This window comes from Hevea brasiliensis, chromosome 8 (assembly GCF_030052815.1).
Source record: "Hevea brasiliensis isolate MT/VB/25A 57/8 chromosome 8, ASM3005281v1, whole genome shotgun sequence".
In the NCBI taxonomy this organism is placed as follows: domain Eukaryota; kingdom Viridiplantae; phylum Streptophyta; class Magnoliopsida; order Malpighiales; family Euphorbiaceae; genus Hevea; species Hevea brasiliensis.
This window is the reverse complement of record NC_079500.1, coordinates 100,182,919-100,206,203: the sequence shown is the minus strand read 5'-3', so window position 1 is coordinate 100,206,203 and position 23,285 is coordinate 100,182,919. Positions and strand designations below refer to the sequence as shown.

The window sequence follows — 23,285 nt, the reverse complement described above, 5'->3', positions numbered from 1 at the left end:
ATAAGATCAGGTCGAGTGGCTGTGAGATACATCAGACTACCCACCATCTGTTTAAACTGGGTTGCATCCGTTTTTTCTCCTCCTTCATCCCTGCTAATTTGTTGCCCAGGAACAATCGGATTGCTCACAGGATTATGGTTTTCCATTCCAAACCGTTGTAGGACCTCGCCAGCATATTTCCTCTGACAAATAAATATACCATCATCTTTTTGGATAATTTCGATGCCAAGGAAAAACTTCATCAGTCCCAAATCTATCATGTCGAATTCTTTCTTCATGGAGCATTTAAATTCTGCAAGTAGCTTTTCATCATCACCTGTATATAACAAGTCATCCACATAAATACTCACGATCAAAATTTTCTTTCCCCTCCTTTTGACAAACAGAGTTTGTTCGTTAGAACTGTTTGTGAAGCCTTCTTTCAGAAAATAAGCTTCTATACGGCTAAACCAGGCTCTGGGTGCCTGTTTTAACCCATAGAGAGCCTTTCTTAATTTGTACACCATTTGCTCACGCCCTTCTTTTTCGTAACCTTTTGGCTGTTCAACATAAACGTTTTCTTCCAATTCTCCATGCAAGAACGCCGATTTAACATCCAACTGGTGTAATTTCCATCCCTTTTGAGCTGCCAAAGCTATAATCATTCGAACTGTATCCATTCTAGCCACTGGTGCGAATACTTCAGTATAATCTATTCCGTATTGCTGGGTGTACCCTTTTACGACAAGTCTTGCTTTGTATTTGTCGACCTCACCATGCTCATTCAATTTTGTTTTATAAATCCATTTCACACCGACCTTCTTTGCTTCGGCTGGTAACTCCATCAGACACCAAGTGTTGTTTTTCTCAATGGATCTTATTTCTTCATCCATGGCTAATCTCCATTTTCTCTCCTTCACTGCTTCTTCATAGCTCGTTGGATCTGAAATTACAAGATAGGCCATCATATTTGCTTCATCTTCTTCAGATAGACCTTCACCTGAAACAAAATCAGTTAGTCGTTCAGGGGGACGTCGGGTTCTGCCCTCCCTTGCTGCAAGATTTCTTTCGACATCTGGAGTGACTTCCAGAGGTGGATGAACATCAGGTTCTGGTTCAACAATATTCTCTTCTCCGCTTGCAATTTGACTGATGTTATCACCCCACTCCAATTCAAATTCCTGTTCTTCTTGTTGATTTTTGCTCCAATCCCATGGCTGATTTTCGTCAAAAATCACATCTCGACTGAGAACAATTCTCTTGTTGATAGGATCAAACATTCGGTATCCTTTGGATTTATTGCTGAATCCAAAGAATACGCGGCTCACACTCTTGTCTTCAAGCTTTGTTCGCTTTGAATCTGGTGTGTGAACATATCCAACGCACCCAAAAACTCTGAAATAATCCACAGTAGGCTTTTCACCGCTCCACGCTTCTTCTGGAGTCATATCTTTAATAGCCAAGGTAGGCGATCTGTTCAAGATATGAAATGTCCACTGTACAGCTTCAGGCCAATAAACTTTGGGTATGTTCTTTTTCGCCAACATCGCTCTCACTAGGTTCATTACTGTCCAATTCTTGCGCTCAGCTACTCCATTTTGTTGTGGAGTATAAGCAGTGGTCAGTTGTCGCTTCACTCCTTGTTGCTTACAATAGTCATTGAACTCTGCTGAGTTGAATTCCCCTCCTCTGTCTGTTCTCAAACACTTAATCGGCAAACTAGTTTCCTTTTCCACAAGTACTTTAAAGCATTTAAAATGGTAGAAGGTTTCGGACTTTTCAACAAGAAAATAACACCAGGCTTTCCTTGAAAAATCATCTATAAAGCATAAAAGGTACCTCTTGTGACTATTTGAGGCTGGTGTGATAGGCCAACAAAGATCAGCATGAATCAGCTCTAATTTCTCAGTAGCTCTCCAGTTGCTTTTCTTAGGGATTTGAGTTCGATGCTGTTTGCCCTTCATACAAGCCTCACACGTAGAATCTGGTTCTGTAATTCAAGGCAAACCAATTACCATTTCTTTGCTGTTCAACGTGCGTAGTCCTTTGTAACTAAGATGTCCATAACGGTGATGCCACAGAATTGACTCATCTGGACTACCTACTTGTAGACACTTCTCATTTTCTGCAGTGCAGTGATTCTCCAAGCAAAATGAACATCCGGTTTGCACTCATCACTGATTCAGACATCTTTCCCTTCAATGGATGATAGAGACTGCACACTCCATCTTTGAATAAGACTGCTACACCTTTCTCTTGCAGCTGCCCAACACTAAGCAGATTGTTTCTTAGCTCTGGAACACAATATACATCACTTACAGTATAGCAGACCCCTTTCAGACTCAACTTTACTTCTCCTTTTCCAGTAACCTTCATTCTTGCATTGTTTCCAAGCTTGACTGAATGGGTGAAACTGGTGTCTAAGCTTGAAAACATTTCTTGGTTACCACACATGTGGTTAGAGCACCCAGAATCCACAAACCAGGCGTCACTTCTGTTTGTCTCATGAAGCTCAACATACGCCATCAGCAATTACTCATCCTTTTCTTCTAATTCGGCATAGTTAGCTTCTTTGTTTGATTTAGGACATTCATATTGAAAATGTCCTAAATCATGACACTTGTAGCATTCAACAGTGGCTTTGTTGAATACAGCTCTTCCTCTGCCACGACCCCTTCCTCTGCCAGAGCCCCTTCCTCTGCTAGCAGATGAACGTCCTTCAATCTTGAGTACCTGATCTTCATCATCCTTGCGAACTCGTTTAAACTTCTGTTCATGAACGACTAAGGTACTCTGTAGCTCATCAACTGTCATGGTTTCGGTGTCTTTGGATTCTTCAATTGACACGCAGACATACGTGAATTTTCCTGTGAGGGTACGCAAAATTTTCTCAACAATTTTGGTATCCGTCATCTCTTCTCCATTACTCCTCATCTTGTTTGCTACTGTCATTACCCTTGCAAAATATTCATCGATAGACTCCTCCCTCTTCATTTCAAGCACTTCAAATTCCCTTCTTAATGCGTTAAGAAGAGATTTCTTCACTTTCGAATTTCCTCCAAACTTCTTCTTCATTGAATCCCAGATTATTTTCGCTGTGCGGCGGTCCAGGATCTGTTCAAAAACAGTTCTGTCGATAGCTTGAAATAGGTAGTGCTTTACTTGATGATCCTTGGTTCTAGCATCTTCAAGTTGGGTCTGCTGTGCTTCTGTCAACATTTCTCCCTTTGGTTCTTCAAAACCATTTTCTATTAAACTCCACAGACCTTTAGCTCTAAGAAGATTCTCCATCAGCTCACTCCAATGGTCATAGTGACCATCAAAGTGCGGAATTTTTGTTAATGTCTTATCGTCACTCATCTTGCTGTGTTTGTTCACTCAAAGATTTGTTATTTCCTCAGGGCCAGTGGGGCTCTGATACCAATTGTAAAGGTTCACAAGAGAAATAATAAACCAAAACAATTGGATTTCAAAGTGATCTCCTATTAGTGCAATAGTTAGGCATTATATAGCCTTCACATAAAACAGAATCATCGTAAAATATGCTAAAGATTACAGCAGAAATAGAAATAAAAAAAAACTTTCCTAACTTCTAGCAGCAGTAAATATCTCCTGTAGAATAGGTCTTTATTGACTGAATCAAACTACTAACATAAAAAACACCTCAACACTTTTGTTAAATTATATTATTAGTTGGATTCCAACCCACCATTGCAAGGTCATACTTACGCTCCAATGGCTTAATCACACCCAGCATTTGTAAACTATCATTTGCTAATGCCTGTCTGCAAAGTACACGACCATTAAATTCCATTATCAGCATCTCTCCTTAAATTCCATTATCAGCATCTCTCAGTTTCTTTGACGCCTTTGTCTTTCTTGAAGTTGATTCTCAACATGGTGATTCTCACTTTTGGATTGCTTGACATCCTCATTGCAAGTGCTAAGGCCTCACGGTCATCACCGACACCTGCGTAGAGAATCCAAACACTCGTATGTATTATTCGATTTTTTATTTAAATTTAATTTACTTTAAATTTAAAACATAATATATATATAATAAAATTTATCTATTAAATACATAAATTTTATATATTATTATCCTAATCAATTAATAATAAAGGGTGAATTAATTTTAATAATCACTAAATTACATGTCCTTTAAATACTTTTAACTCATTAAATTAATTTTTAAATTAAATTTAAAAGCTCACTATACATAATTAATAAATTTTAATTTAATAATATTAAAATATGAATTTCGATTTGAGTATATATATATATATATATATATATATATGCATTGTATTGAGCGACATAAAGGACTTTTCGGCGGAGCTGGCAACAGCAAAGGAGTAAGGTGGAAAGTTGTAATTTTCGTGGCTCTGGAAGGTTCGGTTGACACGTTTTCACTTATTCTCGGACAAAAGAAACGCAACGACTGACGACTCGACTAGGAATCGCCACGTCATCGCTTCATTAATATTAAAAAAAATAAATTGTATCAGAAATATCTAGACCTTGAGAAGGCTATAAATATCTGTCTTCCGTTCTAATTTTAAAAGGTTTCTGGATGCGTCAAGCTCCCTCTAGTTCTGCTACTGCTCTGGTATACTGATCTCATCAAAAGTACAATAAAGCGAACGCTTTTCTTGACAAAGGAAAAAGGATAGGTAGGAGAAATCAAACTCGTACACAAGTAAAGCGAAGCCTAGAGTTTGTAGTTCATTTCTTGGTTGCGAATTCAAAAGGATATTCACAGGTTGGTTCGTTGTTTTTTACTTTTGTTTCTTTTTCTTTTCTTTTTAATTCTGTCTTTTTTTTTTTTTTTAAGTTAGCGTGTTTTTGTTGAATCCGGGATATGGGTTTTGGTTAATTTTTGATTCCTTGTGAGATCTTGGGATTTTGTGAAGTATTTGTTCTGGATTGTAGTTTTTTTGGGGAATTTCCCCCTCTGAATTGGGGTTAATTTGAAGCTACCAGTAGGTTGAGCTTTTGGGAATCCGAAAACGAATTCTGGGTTATTATTATTATTATTTTCATACACTACTCTATTGAACTTTGGGTCTGTTTTGATTTTCTTCTCTGTTTGGTTAGAGAGATTCTTCATTTTTTTTTTCTTGGCTTCCTGTTTGGATTATAGAATTTAATATAATTAGTGGCCAAGAAAGTTTTGGTTTTGTTATGGGAGATAATCCACGGCTTGGTGTTTCTTTGTACTTTTCAGAGATTTCATGATTTTGTTCTATTTTGAGTTTTGCTTTACAAAATACTCCTAATTAAAAAGGGAAAAGATATAAGGACAAAAATAGAAAAAAAAATGAAAAGCTTGGGAAGCTAGTGCAGATATCAACCATAGAAGAAGATACTTTATGGTGAACTCGTAATTGAGATTTTTAATTTGACTTCTGTTTCTCTCTCGTGACTGGTGGCTGGCTTTTTGGTGCTTAGTTTTACTTCATTGTTTTTGCAGATTCTGAAAGTCTCATATCACACTCGGCTTTTATTGGGGTGTATATAAATATCTGCCAACTTCTGTTTGTCATTGAAAGAAGTTGTTGGACTGGTGGTCGTGACGCCTTACAGTATAAAATTGGCAAAGATGGGTACATTTGATCAAGGTTCTGTTGTGGCTTCTAAGCCCTTGGATTATACAAGGAAAAGGAAGAGACGGGAGGGCACTAAATCTGTTGCTGAGACCCTTCAAAAGTGGATTGAGTACAATAAGTATCTCGATTCTTGTTCTAATGGAGACGATAAACCAATCCGTAAAACTCCTGCTCAAGGCTCAAGGAAGGGATGTATGAAGGGGAAAGGAGGGCCTGAGAACTCACAATGTAATTATAGAGGTGTTAGACAAAGGACATGGGGTAAGTGGGTTGCAGAGATTAGGGAGCCAAACAGAGGGTCTAGGCTTTGGCTTGGCACTTTTCCAACTGCCTATGAAGCTGCTCTTGCATATGATGAGGCTGCACGAGCCATGCATGGCACTCTTGCCCGGGTGAATTTTCCTGAATTATCAGATTCAACAATGTCATCAAAGGATTCCCACTCGGCTGCAACCCTGTCAAGCTATTCTTCTGTAACAACTCCTGCAGGTTCAGACTCCACTACTACATCAAATCATTCTGAAGTTTGCGCAGATGAAGACAGCAAGGAGCATATTGTAAAATTTGAGGATGATAAAGATGAATCAAAAATAAAACCTCAGCCTTCTGCAGTTATTGAACCTGTCTCACCATGTAGTACACTGAAACAAGAAGTGAAGAACGAGCTGGAATATTTTTCTGGGTGTGACCGGGGTGGGATGCCTGAGATTAAAGTCCCAGAGAAAAATGAACTTCAACAGAACAATACTTGTGAGCAAAAACAGAAAGTTATCTGCAATCTCCAACAAGATTCTACGGACGATTCTTTAAATGAGAAGGATTACAGCTGGGATAATGGATGTGAGGAGCAGGATTACTGGCAGAATTTCAGAATTGATGAAATGTTTAGCATTGATGAACTGCTTGGAGACATAGACAACAGCCCGCTTAGTCGGGAATTTGATGCTGGTCAACTGTTGTTCACTGACAGTGGTCATCTACAGCATGAATCATTCCAGTTGCAGAGCCCAAATTGTAGGTTCATTGGGAGTGATCAGCGCACAGAGCAGTTGCCTTCAGAGGGTGATTACAATTTTGATTTCTTGAAGCCTGGCAGGCAGGAAGACAACAATGTTCCATTGGATGATCAAGTATACTTCAGTTTGGAACTGCTAAACTCGGTGTTTTAGGGGACACAAGGAAGACATTTTGCAGCCTGAAAGTGACCCTGTATTTATCTTGTGGAAATAAACGAGATAAATAGATTATAGAAGTACTGTTTTGTTCTGAAACTAACTTTTTGAATTCAGGAGGAGGTCAAATGACAAGGAGGATTAGAGTGTAGTCTACTGATTTATAGACATGTTCTACTTACTGAATTTATTCTTAGAACTGACCAAAAAATGAGCTAATTCTCTAGAGGTTTTTAGATCAGTGAAATTGGCCATGAAACTTATTGTTTTTGCAAACCAATCTCGAGATACAGTTGGAGGGCTGGTTATTATTATACCTTTGGAAAAGCTTTTGTGAGATTTCTGAATTTGTTTTGTCGGAAAAATTCTTTCCAGTAGATGAAGAGTAGTCGATGTTAATACGTTGATCAACTTTAAGAAGTTTAAGTTCAATTCAAATGAAAGATTATATGTTGATCTCCATTTTTCTGTTTATTCTCATCTCTTATGTGTGTTCTATGAAATATAGTTTGTTAACATTTGTGATAAGGTCCTGAAGCATCTGATGAAATTTGTACCTGCAATTTGTTTTTTTTTTTTTTTTTTTTTTTTTGTTATACAAGATCTGTAAGTGATTTTAGATGTACCATCTCAAGTGTTCCAGTTGAATCTTTATATAGTGTGCATAGTTGTTTATGTAAGCTTGTTAGTAGTTGGGTAAGTGTATATTGTTTGCCCTGTTGGTGTTGGGGATTGTTTCTGCAATTCCTACCCTGATGTTTCTGCCAGCAATTCCGCAATCAACAGTAGGCATGAGAGTATTTTTTTTTTTTTAAATCATAAAAAAATTGAGATTCGAGCTCAAGAGTTTACGGTGGCATTTTTTAGTGCTATTGGGCTTGGATAAAGTTCTTATTGAGCAATGGGTTTGACATTGTGGGTGGGCCTGGAAGCCCATCATGTGTTAAATGGTTTTGGACTAGGTAATATGGGTAGTGGTTTTTCTTTGGTCCATTGGGCCTCTAAATATTTATTGTGATGTGGGAGTGCGTATTGGAGAGTATGGAGCATAAGGGCGTTAAATATTTTATGTAAAATATTAAAGAAAATATTTCGTTAAATATATTAATTTGAAGTTATTAAAACTTAATTAAACTTAATATATTTTAATTATAAAAATTTTAAAACAATTAAAAAGTTTTTAAATTATTTTTAAATATTATGTAAAATTAAAATATTACTCATGCTAGCCACAGCATTTTTTTTTTTAAATAATGAGAAAAGGATGATTCAGATTTTGTGTTAAATAGTGAGTAATTAAATGCATTGTTGCATTTGGAAATTAATAATGTTGCAGATTTTACTAATTTATCTATAAATAGAATTTCACATATAAGAATCCAGTAAATGCTTCCAAATGTGCATTAAGACATTAAATTTTTCACATAAATATAAAAACTATTCCATTTAAAATCACAATAATTAGCTGTTTTCATTCTTAGGTTGCATAAAATTACATATTACTCAAAATTGAATAATTTCCTTTTTTTTTTCAACATACAGTCAGAATATTTTTAAATAAATTTTTACGAATTAAAACTATATTTCCTTTTTAAATAATTTTAAGAATGTATTCTCTGCGTACATTTAAAATAAATAATTTTAATGCACTCCATAATAAAATCAATCTGTAGTTGATAAAAAAAATACATGTTTTTATTTTTATTAACTAAATTATTTTTATTGAATAATTATTTTTTATTTTAAATTACCGTTATAATAATTTTTTATGAAAATAAATTTCTTTTAAATTATTGTTATAACGGTTTTTGAAGCGAATTTTTTTTTTAAATAATTGTGAAGAAAAATTTGAAAAATAAAAACCAGAAAATACTAAATATATTTGAAATAAAAGAGATAATGAATAAAATATACTTCACCAAATCTTTTATGCAAATTAGTTAAGAACATTAAAGTGACAAATTCATGGATTTTGAGGATCTGTCACATTTCTTCAACGGTTGCATGACCAAAGACATGACCTCACAACGCTACACTGCTCTCACCAGCCCAATTCTCCAGTACAGATCTAATTAATTAGTTTATGTATTTAATAAAAATAAAAATTATACTATATATAAATTAAATTTAAATTTATATATTTTTAAAATTTTTAATTTTTTAAATATTATTTTTATTTTTTATTAAAAATATTTTTTTATTAAAAATATTTTTTTATTAATAAAAAGATTAAAAAATTTAATAAAATTAATAATATAATTTTTTAAAATATAAAAATTAAATAATTAATTTTATTAAAATATAAAATTAAATAATAATTTATTTTTTTTATCTGCTCGAGGCAAAAAGAGTCAAAACTGTGGCAAAATCTTTCAAATTTTTTTTGAAAAAAACTCCATTTTTTTTTATCTGCAAAAGGGCATATCTGCCTACTTTCTAAAAGCCTTGAAAACCTGCCCAACCTACTCAGATCATGTCATCAAATTCTGCACTTTTGTGGGCCTACAACATCAACCGAGAAACATAATCACAGCCAGTGATCATAAAATCTCATTCCTAAACTGCCCTTTTCATCCCAACTTATTTACACTTGTGGCCCTTAACTGTGAGGCTACTTGAGTTGGGTGACCAAGCAACCAAACCAAACTGTACCTATGAATTTACTCTAACTCATGCAACTGCTCGAACCCCGAGATTCTCAGACTACTTATAAATTTCTCCGCTTTGCTGTCTCTTTTTAACTCCCTCTTTTTGAGTGAATGCTCGTTTCTCCATGTCTCCTACATTTTCAGTCCTCAGTGTGACTATCTCGATGGTGATCTAGCCGGAATTTGGCTCTCTTTGATCAGGCTCACCTGAATATTGCTGTTTATTAGTAGCCAGAAATTGTTAAAAAAAGTTGTTTTCAGGTAAATTAATTTGCTTGGACACTGTGTTTCTCATTTTTTCTTATCATTTTTTTTTTCACTGGGCTTTATAAGACAGTTTCGAGTGGTTTCCTTTCTTAGATAAAAACTGATATCATCCATGGATTTGATTCTTTTGAGTTTTTCAGTTTTGATATATTTATTGTGTTGTTATGGTCTGATCAGTGTTGGCTTTTGTCGTGGGTATGGAAAGCAAGAATTTTTTTGCCATTTGAAGTGAGTTTTTTATTTTCCCTTTTTTCTCTTTTTTAAAAGAAAATAATCAAATGGTGATTTGGTTTGCATGTAAAAATCTATTGCCTTAACAGCCATTCATGATTGGATGACTATGAGGAGTGTCTCTCTTTACCAATAATTTCTTACTCTTTTGAATGACTACAGTTTCTAGTGAATAGGTGTCGAAAAGAAACAGAGAAGGTTCTTTGAAAGTTAACCACTAATCATGGTCTATGGTTAACACTAAAAGTCATTTTCTTTTCCTGTTGATCACATCCATATTGGTAATGAAAATTACATTTTTTTTTCCTTTTTTCATTTTCCCTCCATTTTCTTGTTGGTGGAAAAAGAAAATCAGAAGGTGAAAAGTGAGTCTGTGACAAAACCTTAACCTGCATTGTTTTATGTGTATAATTATGGTTTGGAATATTGATAATGTGGAATGTAGCACTGTTGGCATATTTTCTGGGATTAGTCATTCCTGAAAATGATAAATAAAATAAAGAAAAGCCACTTTGTTTTGTTGTTCTTGTCCCACCACTAGCAGGATCTATTCTTCTGGAAAAAAAAAATATTCTGTTTGGATTACTATGACTCAAAATTGAAATGTCTCTAATTGACCAGTCAGTGCAGTGGCGAGTGACCTCACATATCCATTATTGCTGAGCCTGTTAGCTAGTCAACAATGAAGAGAAAGCACTTACACGAATCCAAGCATCCATTTAATACACACCGTAAGCATAACCTCCTCCCTCTTTCTAGTTTTTCTTGTTTATCTGCCATTTCTTATGATTTTTTTTGGGAGTGAGACCACAAATTTGCGTGTGCTTTTTTAGTTCTGAGTGTGAATTCTACACTGAAAAAAAGAAAGTTCTAGGTGTGTTTGTCATCTTGCTAGTCTTGACTTAAAGACAGCAAATTTTACCAGTACTATTAAATTCACTTTTGAGTTCAATGTTGGGCTTATATATGCTGAAAACTACTTTTCACTTTGAAGTCTTCTCGGAAAAACGGGGGTTGGCGATTATAATGGATACCAATGATGTTTGGTGAGGTCTAAAATTGGTTGAGCAAGATAAATCATCATATGTTGCAGATTGATAATGAAGCATTAGTCTAGACAATCTTGAATTTTAAAATACTTATTGTTATGTTACTAGTAGGAAACTGCACGGAAGCCATTTCTGGTGCTTTTGGTTATAAGGGATAGACATTTTAGGTTGTTGAAATGATAAATAGTCTCATTTTCATATGGTTCTGGAATGCCAGAAACATTTTTATGCACAATGCTATATGATCATTCTGCCATTGAAATAGTTCTAATACGATCTCACTGATATTCTATCTCACAGCTTTTGAGGCCTTGAACAATGGTAAATGGCAGGATGTGGAGCTCATAGAGATTAAATATGGGGTTATGACCATTCATTTTACTGATAATCATCATGTGATTGAAGAGAAGGGTCCTGTCTCAAACATTCGTGTAAAGTCAAGGCAAGCAATGATATCTGATTGCACCTGGTTTTTGAGGCCTGGTATTGATGTTTGTGTGCTTCCATCTCCTCAAAATGAAGAAAATTCAGTGGTAAGAACATTTTGATCTCGTTTGTTACCTTGTCATAGTGCTCCATAACTGAAAGCTTTGTCATGTGGAATGGATGACGGATAACTCTTATCTTATTTCTTTACTTATTAAATGACTCAACTACTATGCAGTACTTTCTGACTTAAACATGCTTCCACAAAATTTTCATTGCGTATTCAACATATCATGTATTTCATAAGAACATTGATTCCTTAATGCATAACGAATGTTGTTGTGTGAAAGTACTGCCCTTTTAATTTTGCAACTTTTACTTAGCTTCTAAAGTTGCAACTACCACATTCGAGTTGATTTCCAGATTCCCTTTATTGTGCAGGTGTGGGCTGATGCTAAAATAAATTCTATAGAAAGGAAGCCTCATGAATCTCGATGTGAATGCCAGTTTTTTGTTAAACGCTATGTTAACCAAGGTCCTCTTGGATCAGAGAAAGCAACACTTAGCAAAGATATTGAAGTAGTAGGAATAGACCAAATTTGCATCCTTCAAAAGCTTCAGAAAAATCCTTGTGAAGGTCAGTTCTACCGTTGGGATTTCTCTGAAGATTGTTCTTGTGTGCAAAGAACTAAATTGTTTATAGGGAAGTTTTCCTCTGACATAAGTTGGCTAGTAGTGGCATCTGTTTTGAAGGAAATTACATTTGATGTGAGAGCAGTTCAAAACAAAATTGTCTATCAAATTTTGGGCTGTGATGATGATTGCAGCTCAATAAAATATAATAATCATTTGAATTCTGTAAATTTCAATGTAGATAATGATATTTTAACACCAATTGTGCTGCAATTCGCTCCTGATGATGCTAGTGAGCCTGGTCCTGCTCTTGACATGCATAAGGCTGATTCAGATGAAACATCACCAGTTTATAATGTTATGAACTTGCGGCGATCCAAGCGTCGAAATGTCCAACCTGATAGATTCCTTGGCTGTGATGTTCCTTCCGAAGAAGAAGTTGGCTGGGTTCGAACCAGGCCGTACACGCCAGAAAAATGGAAGAAAGATGAAGTGTTCTTGCCACTGTCAATTCTGTTTTGTCCAAATGCAAGTTCTTCTGCACAGCGAACTGAGGGAGAAATGGGAGTTTCTTCTGCATTAGAATCTCTGGATGACATTCCTGTTTCCAGATTCAAGACTAAATCAAGAATGGTTAAATCCAGTATGGTTAAGCAAAGGGAACAACAAACTGAACTTGCTATTGTTCCTGTGCCCAGTGAAAGTGATCCAGTAGCCTTTGAACAATTTGAGTGCCCTGCCAAGACTTCTAAAAACTATTTGCAAGAGACCAATGTGATCCCATTTGGTTATCATAGCACAAAAGGTTCCATTGCTGTACGAAGCAAGAATTCTTTTGAAATAGAAGATATGGTGTTTGAAAGAAGACGGAAAGGAAGACCACCTATTAACAGAGTTCAAATTGGGAGGTATCGTCCTATATATTCAAGAAGGGATAATTCTGGTGAGCCGCTGACATATAAGAGGACAACCTTAAGTGCAGGTGCATACGATAAACTCATCAAATCTTATATGAAGAATATTGATTCAACAATTATGTCTAAAGAGGAACCACATATCATTGATCAGTGGGAAGAATTTAAAGCGAGAAGTCGCACAGTCCAAAGTGAGAAAATAAAGCCATCAGCAACTGAGGATGAGGAAGAAAACCCTGAAACTGAAATGCTGTGGAGAGAAATGGAACTCTCTTTGGCATCAGCTTATCTTCTTGAAGAGAATGAGGTATAATTTGTTAAATTTTATTGAGTATTTGGTTCTTTTATATCTCAGGTACATATTCATGCGTTGCCTCTCTTATTCCCTGATTCCCTGTCCCTCAACCCTCCTGACCCTACATTTTTGCATATATTTATTTAGGTACATCCATTTGTATGGTACTTTTCTTCTTTATCTCTAATTCAGCTTGGTATAAGGATTCTCAGGTTCGAATTCCCACCGAGATCTTGCAAAAATCAACTGAATATTGCCAGCATGAATTCAAACTGGATGAAGAAATTGGGATTTTATGTCATATATGTGGCTTTGTGAGCACTGAAGTAAAATACATTACAGCACCATTTGTAAGTTAAACCATGAATGGAAGTACTTCTACTATTGTTCCCTCTTTGCCTTTAATATATCCCATTATTTTTATTTCTTCTTCTGTCACACTTACAGACTATGCAGGGAAGAGAGACAACTCTTATTTCCAATGATTTTAATCTACTAAGAAATCTAGCAGAATGTGTTGTTTAACTGTAACTTAAACAAAATTTTCTTTGGAGCCTAGGCTATTCATTTTGGCCAGTCTTTGACCATGGCTGGTAGTGGCGAACTTTTTCAAGATGGACATCAGATTTTCTGCATTCAACTTCCAACATTATATCTTGCTGTATCTAAGCTTCAAACAGTTATCTGATGATTATCTTTTTTTTCCCCTAGGTTGAAAATGTAGGCTGGACTGCAGAAATTAAGCCATTCAATGAACAAGATTCAGTGCTGAATCAAGGTGAAGGAGACTTAAATCTTTTTAGCAATTGTGTTTCCAATGAAGACATGTCTTTCTCAGAAGAAAATAATAATAATGTCTGGGCTTTAATACCTGATCTTAGAATGAAGTTGCACTTGCACCAGAAAAAAGCTTTTGAGTTCTTGTGGAAAAATATTGCTGGGTCCTTAATTCCAGCACGTATGGAGAAAGGATCCAAGAAGATAGGTGGTTGTGTTGTCTCTCATACTCCAGGAGCTGGAAAAACTTTTCTCATTATTGCATTCCTAACTAGTTACTTGAAGTTGTTTCCAGGAAATCGGCCTTTGGTCCTTGCTCCCAAGACAACACTCTATACTTGGTACAAGGAATTTATTAAGTGGCAAATTCCTATCCCAGTTCATCTAATCCATGGCCGCAGAACATATCGAGTGTTCAGGCAGAACACAGTAACATTTCGAGGAGGTCCAAAACCCAGTCAAGATGTCAGGCATGTTTTGGATTGCTTGGAGAAAATTCAAAAGTGGCATGCGCAACCAAGTGTTCTTGTCATGGGTTATACCTCATTTCTGACACTAATGCGAGAAGATTCAAATTTCGCTCACAGAAAATATATGGCTAAAGTGTTGCGTGAAAGTCCAGGACTCTTAGTACTAGATGAAGGGCACAACCCCAGGAGTACAAAATCAAGGTTAAGAAAGGTTTTGATGAAAGTCCACACTGATCTCAGGATATTGCTTTCAGGTACTTTGTTTCAGAATAATTTCTGTGAATATTTCAATACCCTTTGCCTGGCAAGACCAAAGTTCATAAGAGAAGTTTTGAAGGAATTAGACCCAAAGTTCAAGAGAAAAAAGAAAGGAGAGGAGAAAGCAAGACATTTGTTAGAATCCCGAGCCAGAAAATTCTTCCTGGATAACATTGCAAGGAAAATTGATTCGAATGTAAGTGAAGAAAGAATGCAGGGTATAAATATGCTGAGAAACATCACAAGTGGTTTTATCGATGCGTATGAAGGTGGAGCTTCTGATGGACTTCCAGGTTTACAGATATACACTATATTGATGAATTCAACAGATATACAACATGAGATTTTGGTGAAACTCCACAGGATTATGGCTGCATACCCTGGATATCCACTGGAATTAGAGCTTTTGATAACTCTTGCATCAATACATCCTTGGCTGGTCAAAACTTCTAATTGTGTTAACAAATTCTTTAATTGGGCGGAAATGGTGCAGATTGAGAAGCTGAAGTTTGATTTCAAAAAGGGGTCCAAAGTGATGTTTGTCTTGAATCTTGTGTATCGTATAGTCAAGAAGGAGAAGGTTCTGATATTTTGCCATAACATTGCACCCATAAATTTATTTGTTGAATTGTTTGAGAACGTCTTTAGGTGGCAGAAGGGTAGAGAAATTATGGTCCTGACAGGGGACCTGGAGCTGTTTGAACGAGGAAGAGTGATTGATAAGTTTGAGGAACCCGTTGGTCCTTCAAGGGTGCTTCTCGCATCAATTACAGCTTGTGCTGAAGGCATTAGCCTGACAGCAGCTTCACGGGTAATTCTATTGGACTCAGAGTGGAATCCTTCCAAGACAAAGCAGGCTATTGCAAGGGCCTTCAGGCCAGGTCAACAAAAGGTGGTCTATGTGTATCAGCTCCTGGCAACTGGTACTCTTGAAGAGGACAAATATAGTAGAACAACATGGAAAGAGTGGGTGTCTAGTATGATATTCAGCGAGGCATTTGTGGAGGGACCTTCTCGCTGGCAAGCGGAAAAGATTGAAGACGATGTCTTAAGAGACATGGTGGAGGAGGACCGAGTTAAGTCATTCCATATGATAATGAAGAATGAGAAGGCTTCAACAGGATGAACAGAGGCTAGCTTTGCTATAAAATGTAAAGCGCAAGTAACTGTGCTATTTTATTGCAATTCTCTGTCTCATTTTCATTTTTCCTCGTTTATTTTTAATTTTCACTTAATTTTTGTTATGCAGGACATAAAAGATGGTTTGCTGGACACTGGAAGATTTCATTAATTGCAGCAATGTAGCTAAACAGCATAAGAATATGCTGAACTAGGCCATAATCTTTGGAATAAGCTCTCTTCAGTTCTCATAGCAATTCCCATGCTCAGCAAAATAAAAATCATAAATCTCGGTGAATAAACTGCCTTATTTCTCCTTATTTATATTTATTTTCCAATGCTCTTTAGTAATCATTCGTCATAATTTGCCAATTTTAAGTAGGAAAAACTTATTCAAAGTATCTTTCTAAACCATGCCTATATCATAGAGTTTCTCATTTATTGGTTTTTCCAATTTATTCTCAGGCATCTTGCAGAACTGTACTTTTATTGTAAACTATACTTCTTATGTTTAAAGCCTCAGAATATTGGATTAGTTCAATGTCGAACTTCCTGCGAAATGTAGGATCTTTGAGGAATTATATTTTTTTTTTCAGAATTATTCTTTTAAGGAATGGAATGGTGTTGCCAGTTTCATCAGCATATCTAATGTTGGTTGTAATTGGACAGATGAACATGGAAGTAACTGCTTTTATCAACAAGGTTGTGATGCGTTGGGAATTATTTTTTTTTTTTTTCCTGATTCGGATTTGCTATAGATAACTCGTCGTGAAATCTGATCATAAATCATTCAGCTAACATAATGATATCGAAGTACCAAACTTTTGGTTGCACTTTTCTGATGATAACAAAATCTGATCATCGGTTGCTGATGGAATGCAACGATTATGTACAAAGCATGGCTGTGTAATACAGGATACAATATTTAACTAAAGGAACACTTGCAGGTAGTTTCTATTGGGACAAAATAGATAAAAAAAAAAATAAGTGACTTCAATCAATCTGTGTCCTTTCTCTATTTTGAATGGCTCTCATTATTCCTTTCTTGCCCATTCCAAATCACCCCCCGCTAGGACCACTACCATCCTTGTATTGCTTATTATTAACTTTACCACCACCAAAATGGTACAGAATTATTGGGCTAAGTAGCATCTTCCCTTAGATTATGGTGGTTTAGTGGTAAGGGCTTATGAACTATTTAATTATTTACCCTTAATGTTATATTTTTTAGTGCTATTAATATGTTAATGGAACAAGAAATCAATTGCAGGTTTCTAAAATACTAGGATAGTTGTCCTGGTGCAAATGTGCTAGTGTTTAAAACTTTCTGATATAAAGCCAATTATGGTTAGGGTTGTGGAATAGGCAAGGACTAATCTCCAGTTTGAACTTGGTGATCTCAGTTTTAAATCCCATTGGAATTGCGATGGAAAAGTTAGTGTGATGATCTCATCATTGAATTCATCTAGTCTTCATGTTCTTTGACAAGCAAAAAGTCTATCTGTACTCCATATATATAAATTACTAGATGAACCTTTTTTTTCTTTTCTTTCAATGCTTAAAATTAAGAGAATAATATTTGGCCCCTTATGTAACGATCCGGCTCAATTAATTAATATTGTCTGCTTTTGCCCACTTGATCTCACACAATTGATGTGGATTTCGTAAGTATACGAGTCGTATTAAGTAATAGAGTGATAAGTAGAGTATCCTTTTTATAAGGAATTGTGTTTAAGTACTAAATTATGGTTGTTTTGATTATTTAGACTAATGATTATATGTATGAAATTAAAATTTAATAACAGTGCAGCAATATAAATGAAATTAAAGAAAATATGCAATGGGTAATGCAAATAAAGTTTTAAATTAAATAAAATTTAACTAAATTAACGTTAGGTATGCAAAAATAAAGATTAATTGTTGGTCAAAGAGATTTTAGAGTTGGGATTCATGAATTAAATATATTGGGACTTGGTTTGGTTTATTTAATTTTTAAGGAAAATACATAGTTTGAAGGTAGTTGATTCTAAAGTTCTTTAATTTCTTTATACTAAAGCCAAACTAAAAAAGTGTTTTAAGAAAACCCAGACCCCACTCTCATAATTTACCAAATGCTCATTAAACTTTTTATTCAATAAATAAATTCTCTTAATCCCTAATTTATCTTTAACACTAAGTAATTAAGTTTAAAAGTTTGATTATCTATCAATGATTTTCACCTCGGGTACCAACATTAGGCATGTCATGAAAGCAAACAATGATTAAATGAAAACTCGTGTATATGTATAAATTTGGATAAAACCCAATCCAAATCTATAAATAAATTCAAAATATTACAACTTAATTTTGAAATCTTAGAGAAACTACTCTATTATGGTAAAATTTATAAGAGGAAATGACAAAATTAACAAAGGATAAAATAAATTAAGAGTAGAAAAATTGAGGTAAAACAGAGTCAAAAACTGAGGTAAAACGGAGTCCAGAACTATAGCTGAACGTCACTTGGCAGCAGCTCTCCAATAGAAATAGCATCCTTCCTTCTTCTTCTTATTCTTTTTTCTTTTTCTCTTTATTACTCTTCTTCCTCTTTTCCTCTTGTAGATAAAAAATGAGGAAATGATGTATATATATGTCCACAAGTTTGCCCCATGATAGGTTAAAAAGGAAAAGAAGAAAAAGTACAAAAGTGGTAATGTGTAAAAAAAATTCCAGCTCATATCCAATGTCGATTTTGCTATACCCAATGCCGTATCTTAAGTAAGGTCTCAAGTGTTGCACTACCTAGCGACACTGGGGAAGCCATTTCTCATGCAATTCTCAATGGGTTTAAAGGTATCTTTTCATTGCGCTTGACTTAGGACATACGTAGTGTCATTTCTTAAGCAGTGTGATATGTCATATGCGAGATTCAGCATACCCCATGTAACACTTCAAGCAAATTTCGATAGGTTTGAATTTTAAAACATAATTTCTTCATTTTTTTTTCCATTTTTCAAGTTTCCAAACCTCCTCAAATCATCTCCCATTGCACCATTGACCTTCAAATCACTTTAAAACCCATTAAAAACATCAAAACTTTAAAATTCAAATATAAAGTAACTAAAATTAACAATTTTACTAAAATAAAGATTAAAAACATAAAAATACTAAATAATAAAGACAAAATAAATGCAAAAACTATCATAAAATGCCTATATAAAATGAGTGTATTATGAATTTGTCTGTTTGGTACTTTCTCTAAAGACCAAAAGGCTGCTATCCAGGGTAAAGGGTTCGTCAACCTCCTCCTCCCCTTCTGATGTGGAATTTAGTTCACTTCCGCTCCCTTTTTTGTCTATAAGTCTGCTAGTGGAGCTTTGCTTCCTCGCCCGTCCCTATCGATCATTGGGGTGTTAGACCTTAAGACACAAAATTAGACCTTAAGACACAAAATTGTCACAAATTTGAATTTCACCTTATTTTTGCTCAAGGATAGGGAGAGGAGGAACGGATCAGGATAATCTGTCCAGTTTTTATGTGATAACAATTTCAAATTGCCTCGGGCCCTAAGCCTTAAATGCTGCAATGAAATTCAGAAAGAGGATTAGGACCTATCCCTTGTACGCTACAATGCTGCTTTTGCACGCTCAATTTGTCCTTGTGAGAAACTGGTGTAGGCAGGCAAAAGTGTGTGATCAATGGGAGTTGCCCATTTCATTGCTCAACTTTTTGACAATTTTTTTTTCCTCAATATAGTCAAAAAGGCATTTGCCGCCAACCTGTGAGTAAAGTTTTATCCTTATGAAAGAGAGATTACCAATGTTGTTGATACCCAAAACAATGGGCTAGAGTTTGAAAACAGGAATGTCACCATTAAATTGTAAAAACTTATTGAGACTTTCAAAGATGTCCTCAACCATTGTTGTACCATTAGCTAGATATATTATAAGCTACTTGTGGGAAAAAGCTCAAATTTAATATATTGATTGAAAATTTTTTTATTTTCTTGCAATGAAGCTTCTACTTGAACGGTTCCCATGCCAAGTTGGCAAATATGCTTATATATATATGTCTGCTATTAGATTCATTTCCTTGACCGACTGTTAGGATCAAATCCATCTTCTACTATTTTAAGTCAACTTGGCCACTATTCCCTATATTGAAATATTTGATTATTTATAATTTTAAATTTAATCGTTAATTTTGTGCATTGCGTGTGGATGAATGTTTTTGCTACTACATACATTGCGCGACATTCTTGGCATCACTATTGGGACATGAATATTTTCAAATGGCATTAGTATATAAAGTAGTAGTTGATTTGTTTTCATTTCCTTTCAATTGTTTCTTGCATGGAGAAGGTTAATTTTGCTGGATTTTTGGCCTGCAGAGGCAAAACACCTATTATTTTAAATGTCTAGTTGCTTTGTGGAAATTGTTTTTGATGCTGAAATATTAATTGCAGATGAATTTGCACTAGTCATGACCAGATTGAATTTTGACTTTAGAAGAGACATACATATATATTTGTTCATATAATTTTAAGCGTTTTAAGAGGTTGTTTTGGGTACTTAATATTTAGATGATAATGCCAAAGAGAATTGGTTTAGTTGGTAAGACGTGTCCATTAGATTTGAGAGTTCGAATCTTACTAATCGTCCTCCTTATTGGGCGATTTGTAAGCTCTATTGTGATCTCTAAGTGAGATTGTTGGTATATATTGGTCTTGGACCGGAAAAGATTCCCCTTACCTAAACTTTTTTCTATCCAAAAAATATAGCGAGGAGATAATTATGCTCCATTGAAAGGCTTATTAGGTGCAAAATTACACAAAATGGTTCTCTTTTGTTTCATAGAAATTTTTCAAATCAACTTGAATGCTATGATTCCTCTAAATTATAATTCTCCATTAGAAATAAATTTGGGTTTTGGCAAAATGAAGACCTAGCAGAAGACAGGAATCATCAAGATTACCTAACTCTACTGAAAAAATAAATTGAAAAAAAATTGCAACTATAAATTTTATCATTTACCAATAATTCATGGGAGGGAAGAACCAAATGTTACACCAACAAAAACAATATTAGTACTAGAAGTCAATGAAGTAATAAAGAAGCAATGGTTCTACTTATATGTAGGGAAGAAAGGAGCAAATGGATGATGAACCTCATAAGAAAATTAGTAAGAAAATTAGCAGTGCTTGTGAAGCAAGTGTTAATGCTTTAAGATCAAAACATTACTCTGATTGGAAGGTATAAAGCTAACACCAAATTAGAAGGAAGGAAGGGCGGTTGGGATCTCACCTTTTAGGGTGTCATTATATGAAGGCCACTAAACTGATTGGCCTTCCTCTTAAGGGCAAAAGACCACCTTGTTTTCCTTTTATTAGGAATAATTCAAGTTGATGGAAGTTGGTGGGAATACAGAAATGGAGGAAAAATGACAAGAAAAAGAAAGGGTGGGGTAAAGGTTAAAAGTTAAAACATAAATGGATAGGGGTAAACTAAATGGTAATACTCCCAACTTGGGCAAAAAAGAGAGAAGATTGAAGAGAGAGAGAGAGAGAGAGAGAGAGAGAGAGAAAGAGGATGATTAAAGGTGAGCTTGGAAATATTGAAAAGCATCAACTTGTTGCCTGAAATTATTGGAATACCCTTTCATGGGCAGGACCAAAATTGCAAAGGTTTCAAAGAAAACGAAAGAAAATAACTAGACCTTGGCACTGCCCACTAGGTCTTATTTTCTAGAAGTTTCATCAACTTTTGACAGCCACTTGATTGTAGCACTGCAGCCTCATCCTTTCACTATTACTCCTAACACATTTCAATCTTTTGCCTTGTAGCACATCAAATTAGAAAATTATAGTAGTTTCAATTTATTTTTTTAAAAAAATATCATTTTAAATGTTATTAAAAAATTTATAATTTTATTATTAAAATTTATTAAATTTTAATATTTTTAATTAATGTATTTAAAATAATATTTTTAAAAATAGAGAAGGAAGAAAAAGAATTTGAAATTAACAAATTTGTTTCAAATTATCTTCTTTAAGAATTTTTTCTATGAATAAAAGAAGTAATTAAAGTAATTAATAAAATTAATTCAATAATATTAAAATTGAGTCGTTAGATTTTAAATTTGAGTTTCAGTCAGATAAAAATAAATAAAAATAAAGTAAAAGTAAAAGTTTCAATTATAATCAAATGAAAAGAAAATTCATTAAAACAACTAACTCAACTTGATTACTTATAAAATATTGGTGTTAAAATTGAAAGCCATAATTTCTTTGCTTACAAAAATTTCAAACACCAAAATGCTTACAAAACAAACCATGCCTCAAAAAAGATCCCTTATTTTGAATGATTTTTTTTCCCTTTATTTTTTATTTATATTATAAAATAATTTTATTTCATGTACTTAACATTGTTAATTAGTTTATTATAAATTTCCACAAAAATCATTTTTAGTGGTTTGCATGACAAATTCTGTCTATTTTTTCCCCCGACACCGACGTATTATGTCTTAATCACTTAAAAGAAGATTCTCACTGTACAAATAGTGCCTTTTCCCTTTCTTCGTTTTGTCCAGTAGAATGGAACAGGAATGAAATAATCCTCTTTATATATATATATATCTAACTTTAGTCCAATCACAGTAAGCATATCACTTATTTAGCATATTCAAATTTAATTTTTTAAGTTATTTAGAGTTAAATTATAATAATTTAACTCAACTCAATCAAGTTTTTATTCTAAAAATTTAGGATCAATTATATAAATTCTCTTTTTTCACTTTAAACGATTTTGTATTTGAATTATAATTATAAGTGATATTATTAATTAAGATGTATTCTATTATTACTTATTATATTTTAAAGTAAAATTATTCTAAAATATGAGATGGTTTAAAAAAAATTTACAATTTATTTTATAAGATTTTTCTATATTGATACTATTTTCGTAAAATAATTAATTATAAAAATTTTATTTATTAAAAAAAAGGTAAAATTTATTCATGTAAAAAAAATTATATAAATTATTATATTTTCCACAACATCTTATATTTCAATTAAAATAATAAGTTTTAAATGTGAAATGCAATATAACTATACCTTATTTAGTGTTATTTGTAATTAATATTTTTTTAATATTATTAAAAAATATTATATGCATTTTTGTGCGAGGAATTTTTTTTTCATTAAATTGATAAATTTTCATAATTAACTATTTTACAGAAAATAATATCAGTTTAATAAAATTTCCTAAGATTAATTATAAATTTTTGTTAAATTATTTTATTTTCAATAATAAAATAATTTTACTATGTAGTCACAGAAAACTAAGTAATGTAGAAGACACCATTAATTAATTGATGCTTTGAACAATCACTTTACTTAATTAAAATGAGCAACACAAGCGTTATCACTTGGTGATTTTTGCTTTTTCCACCAAGCCTTAAT

General features: G+C 33.9%; 2 protein-coding genes across 5 annotated transcripts; both read left to right on the top strand.

Moving 5' to 3' along the window:
* Positions 1–4,528: 4,528 nt before the first annotated feature.
* LOC110645566 (dehydration-responsive element-binding protein 2C) lies at positions 4,529–7,222 on the top strand. The gene is made up of 2 exons (XM_021798773.2): positions 4,529–4,741; positions 5,453–7,222. The coding sequence occupies exon 2, from the start codon at positions 5,582–5,584 to the stop codon at positions 6,755–6,757; it is 1,176 nt and encodes a 391-aa protein (XP_021654465.2). The 5' UTR covers positions 4,529–4,741; positions 5,453–5,581; the 3' UTR covers positions 6,758–7,222.
* A 2,173-nt stretch (positions 7,223–9,395) lies between these two features.
* Positions 9,396–16,388, top strand: LOC110645546 (SNF2 domain-containing protein CLASSY 1). 4 transcript variants are annotated; one of them, XM_058151837.1, is made up of 8 exons: positions 9,396–9,669; positions 10,528–10,637; positions 11,256–11,488; positions 11,823–12,018; positions 12,256–13,235; positions 13,427–13,573; positions 13,935–15,879; positions 15,978–16,388. In XM_058151837.1, the coding sequence occupies exons 2-7, from the start codon at positions 10,589–10,591 to the stop codon at positions 15,852–15,854; spliced, it is 3,525 nt and encodes a 1,174-aa protein (XP_058007820.1). In that variant the 5' UTR covers positions 9,396–9,669; positions 10,528–10,588; the 3' UTR covers positions 15,855–15,879; positions 15,978–16,388. The 4 variants fall into 4 exon arrangements, with proteins under 4 accessions (XP_058007820.1, XP_058007818.1, XP_058007819.1 ...); XM_058151835.1 differs by having other exon boundaries at positions 10,537–10,637; positions 11,823–13,235; XM_058151836.1 differs by having other exon boundaries at positions 11,823–13,235; positions 13,436–13,573.
* The last annotated feature ends 6,897 nt before the right edge of the window (positions 16,389–23,285 follow it).

Coding starts and splice junctions, on each gene's coding strand:
- LOC110645546 (XM_058151835.1), top strand. CDS start 10,589: ATGAAGAGAAAGCACTTACACGAATCCAAGCATCCATTTAATACACAC. Junction 10,638..11,255: donor GCATCCATTTAATACACACC/GTAAGCATAACC, acceptor TCTATCTCACAG/CTTTTGAGGCCTTGAACAAT. Junction 13,236..13,426: donor ATCTTCTTGAAGAGAATGAG/GTATAATTTGTT, acceptor GCTTGGTATAAG/GATTCTCAGGTTCGAATTCC.
- LOC110645566 (XM_021798773.2), top strand. CDS start 5,582: ATGGGTACATTTGATCAAGGTTCTGTTGTGGCTTCTAAGCCCTTGGAT.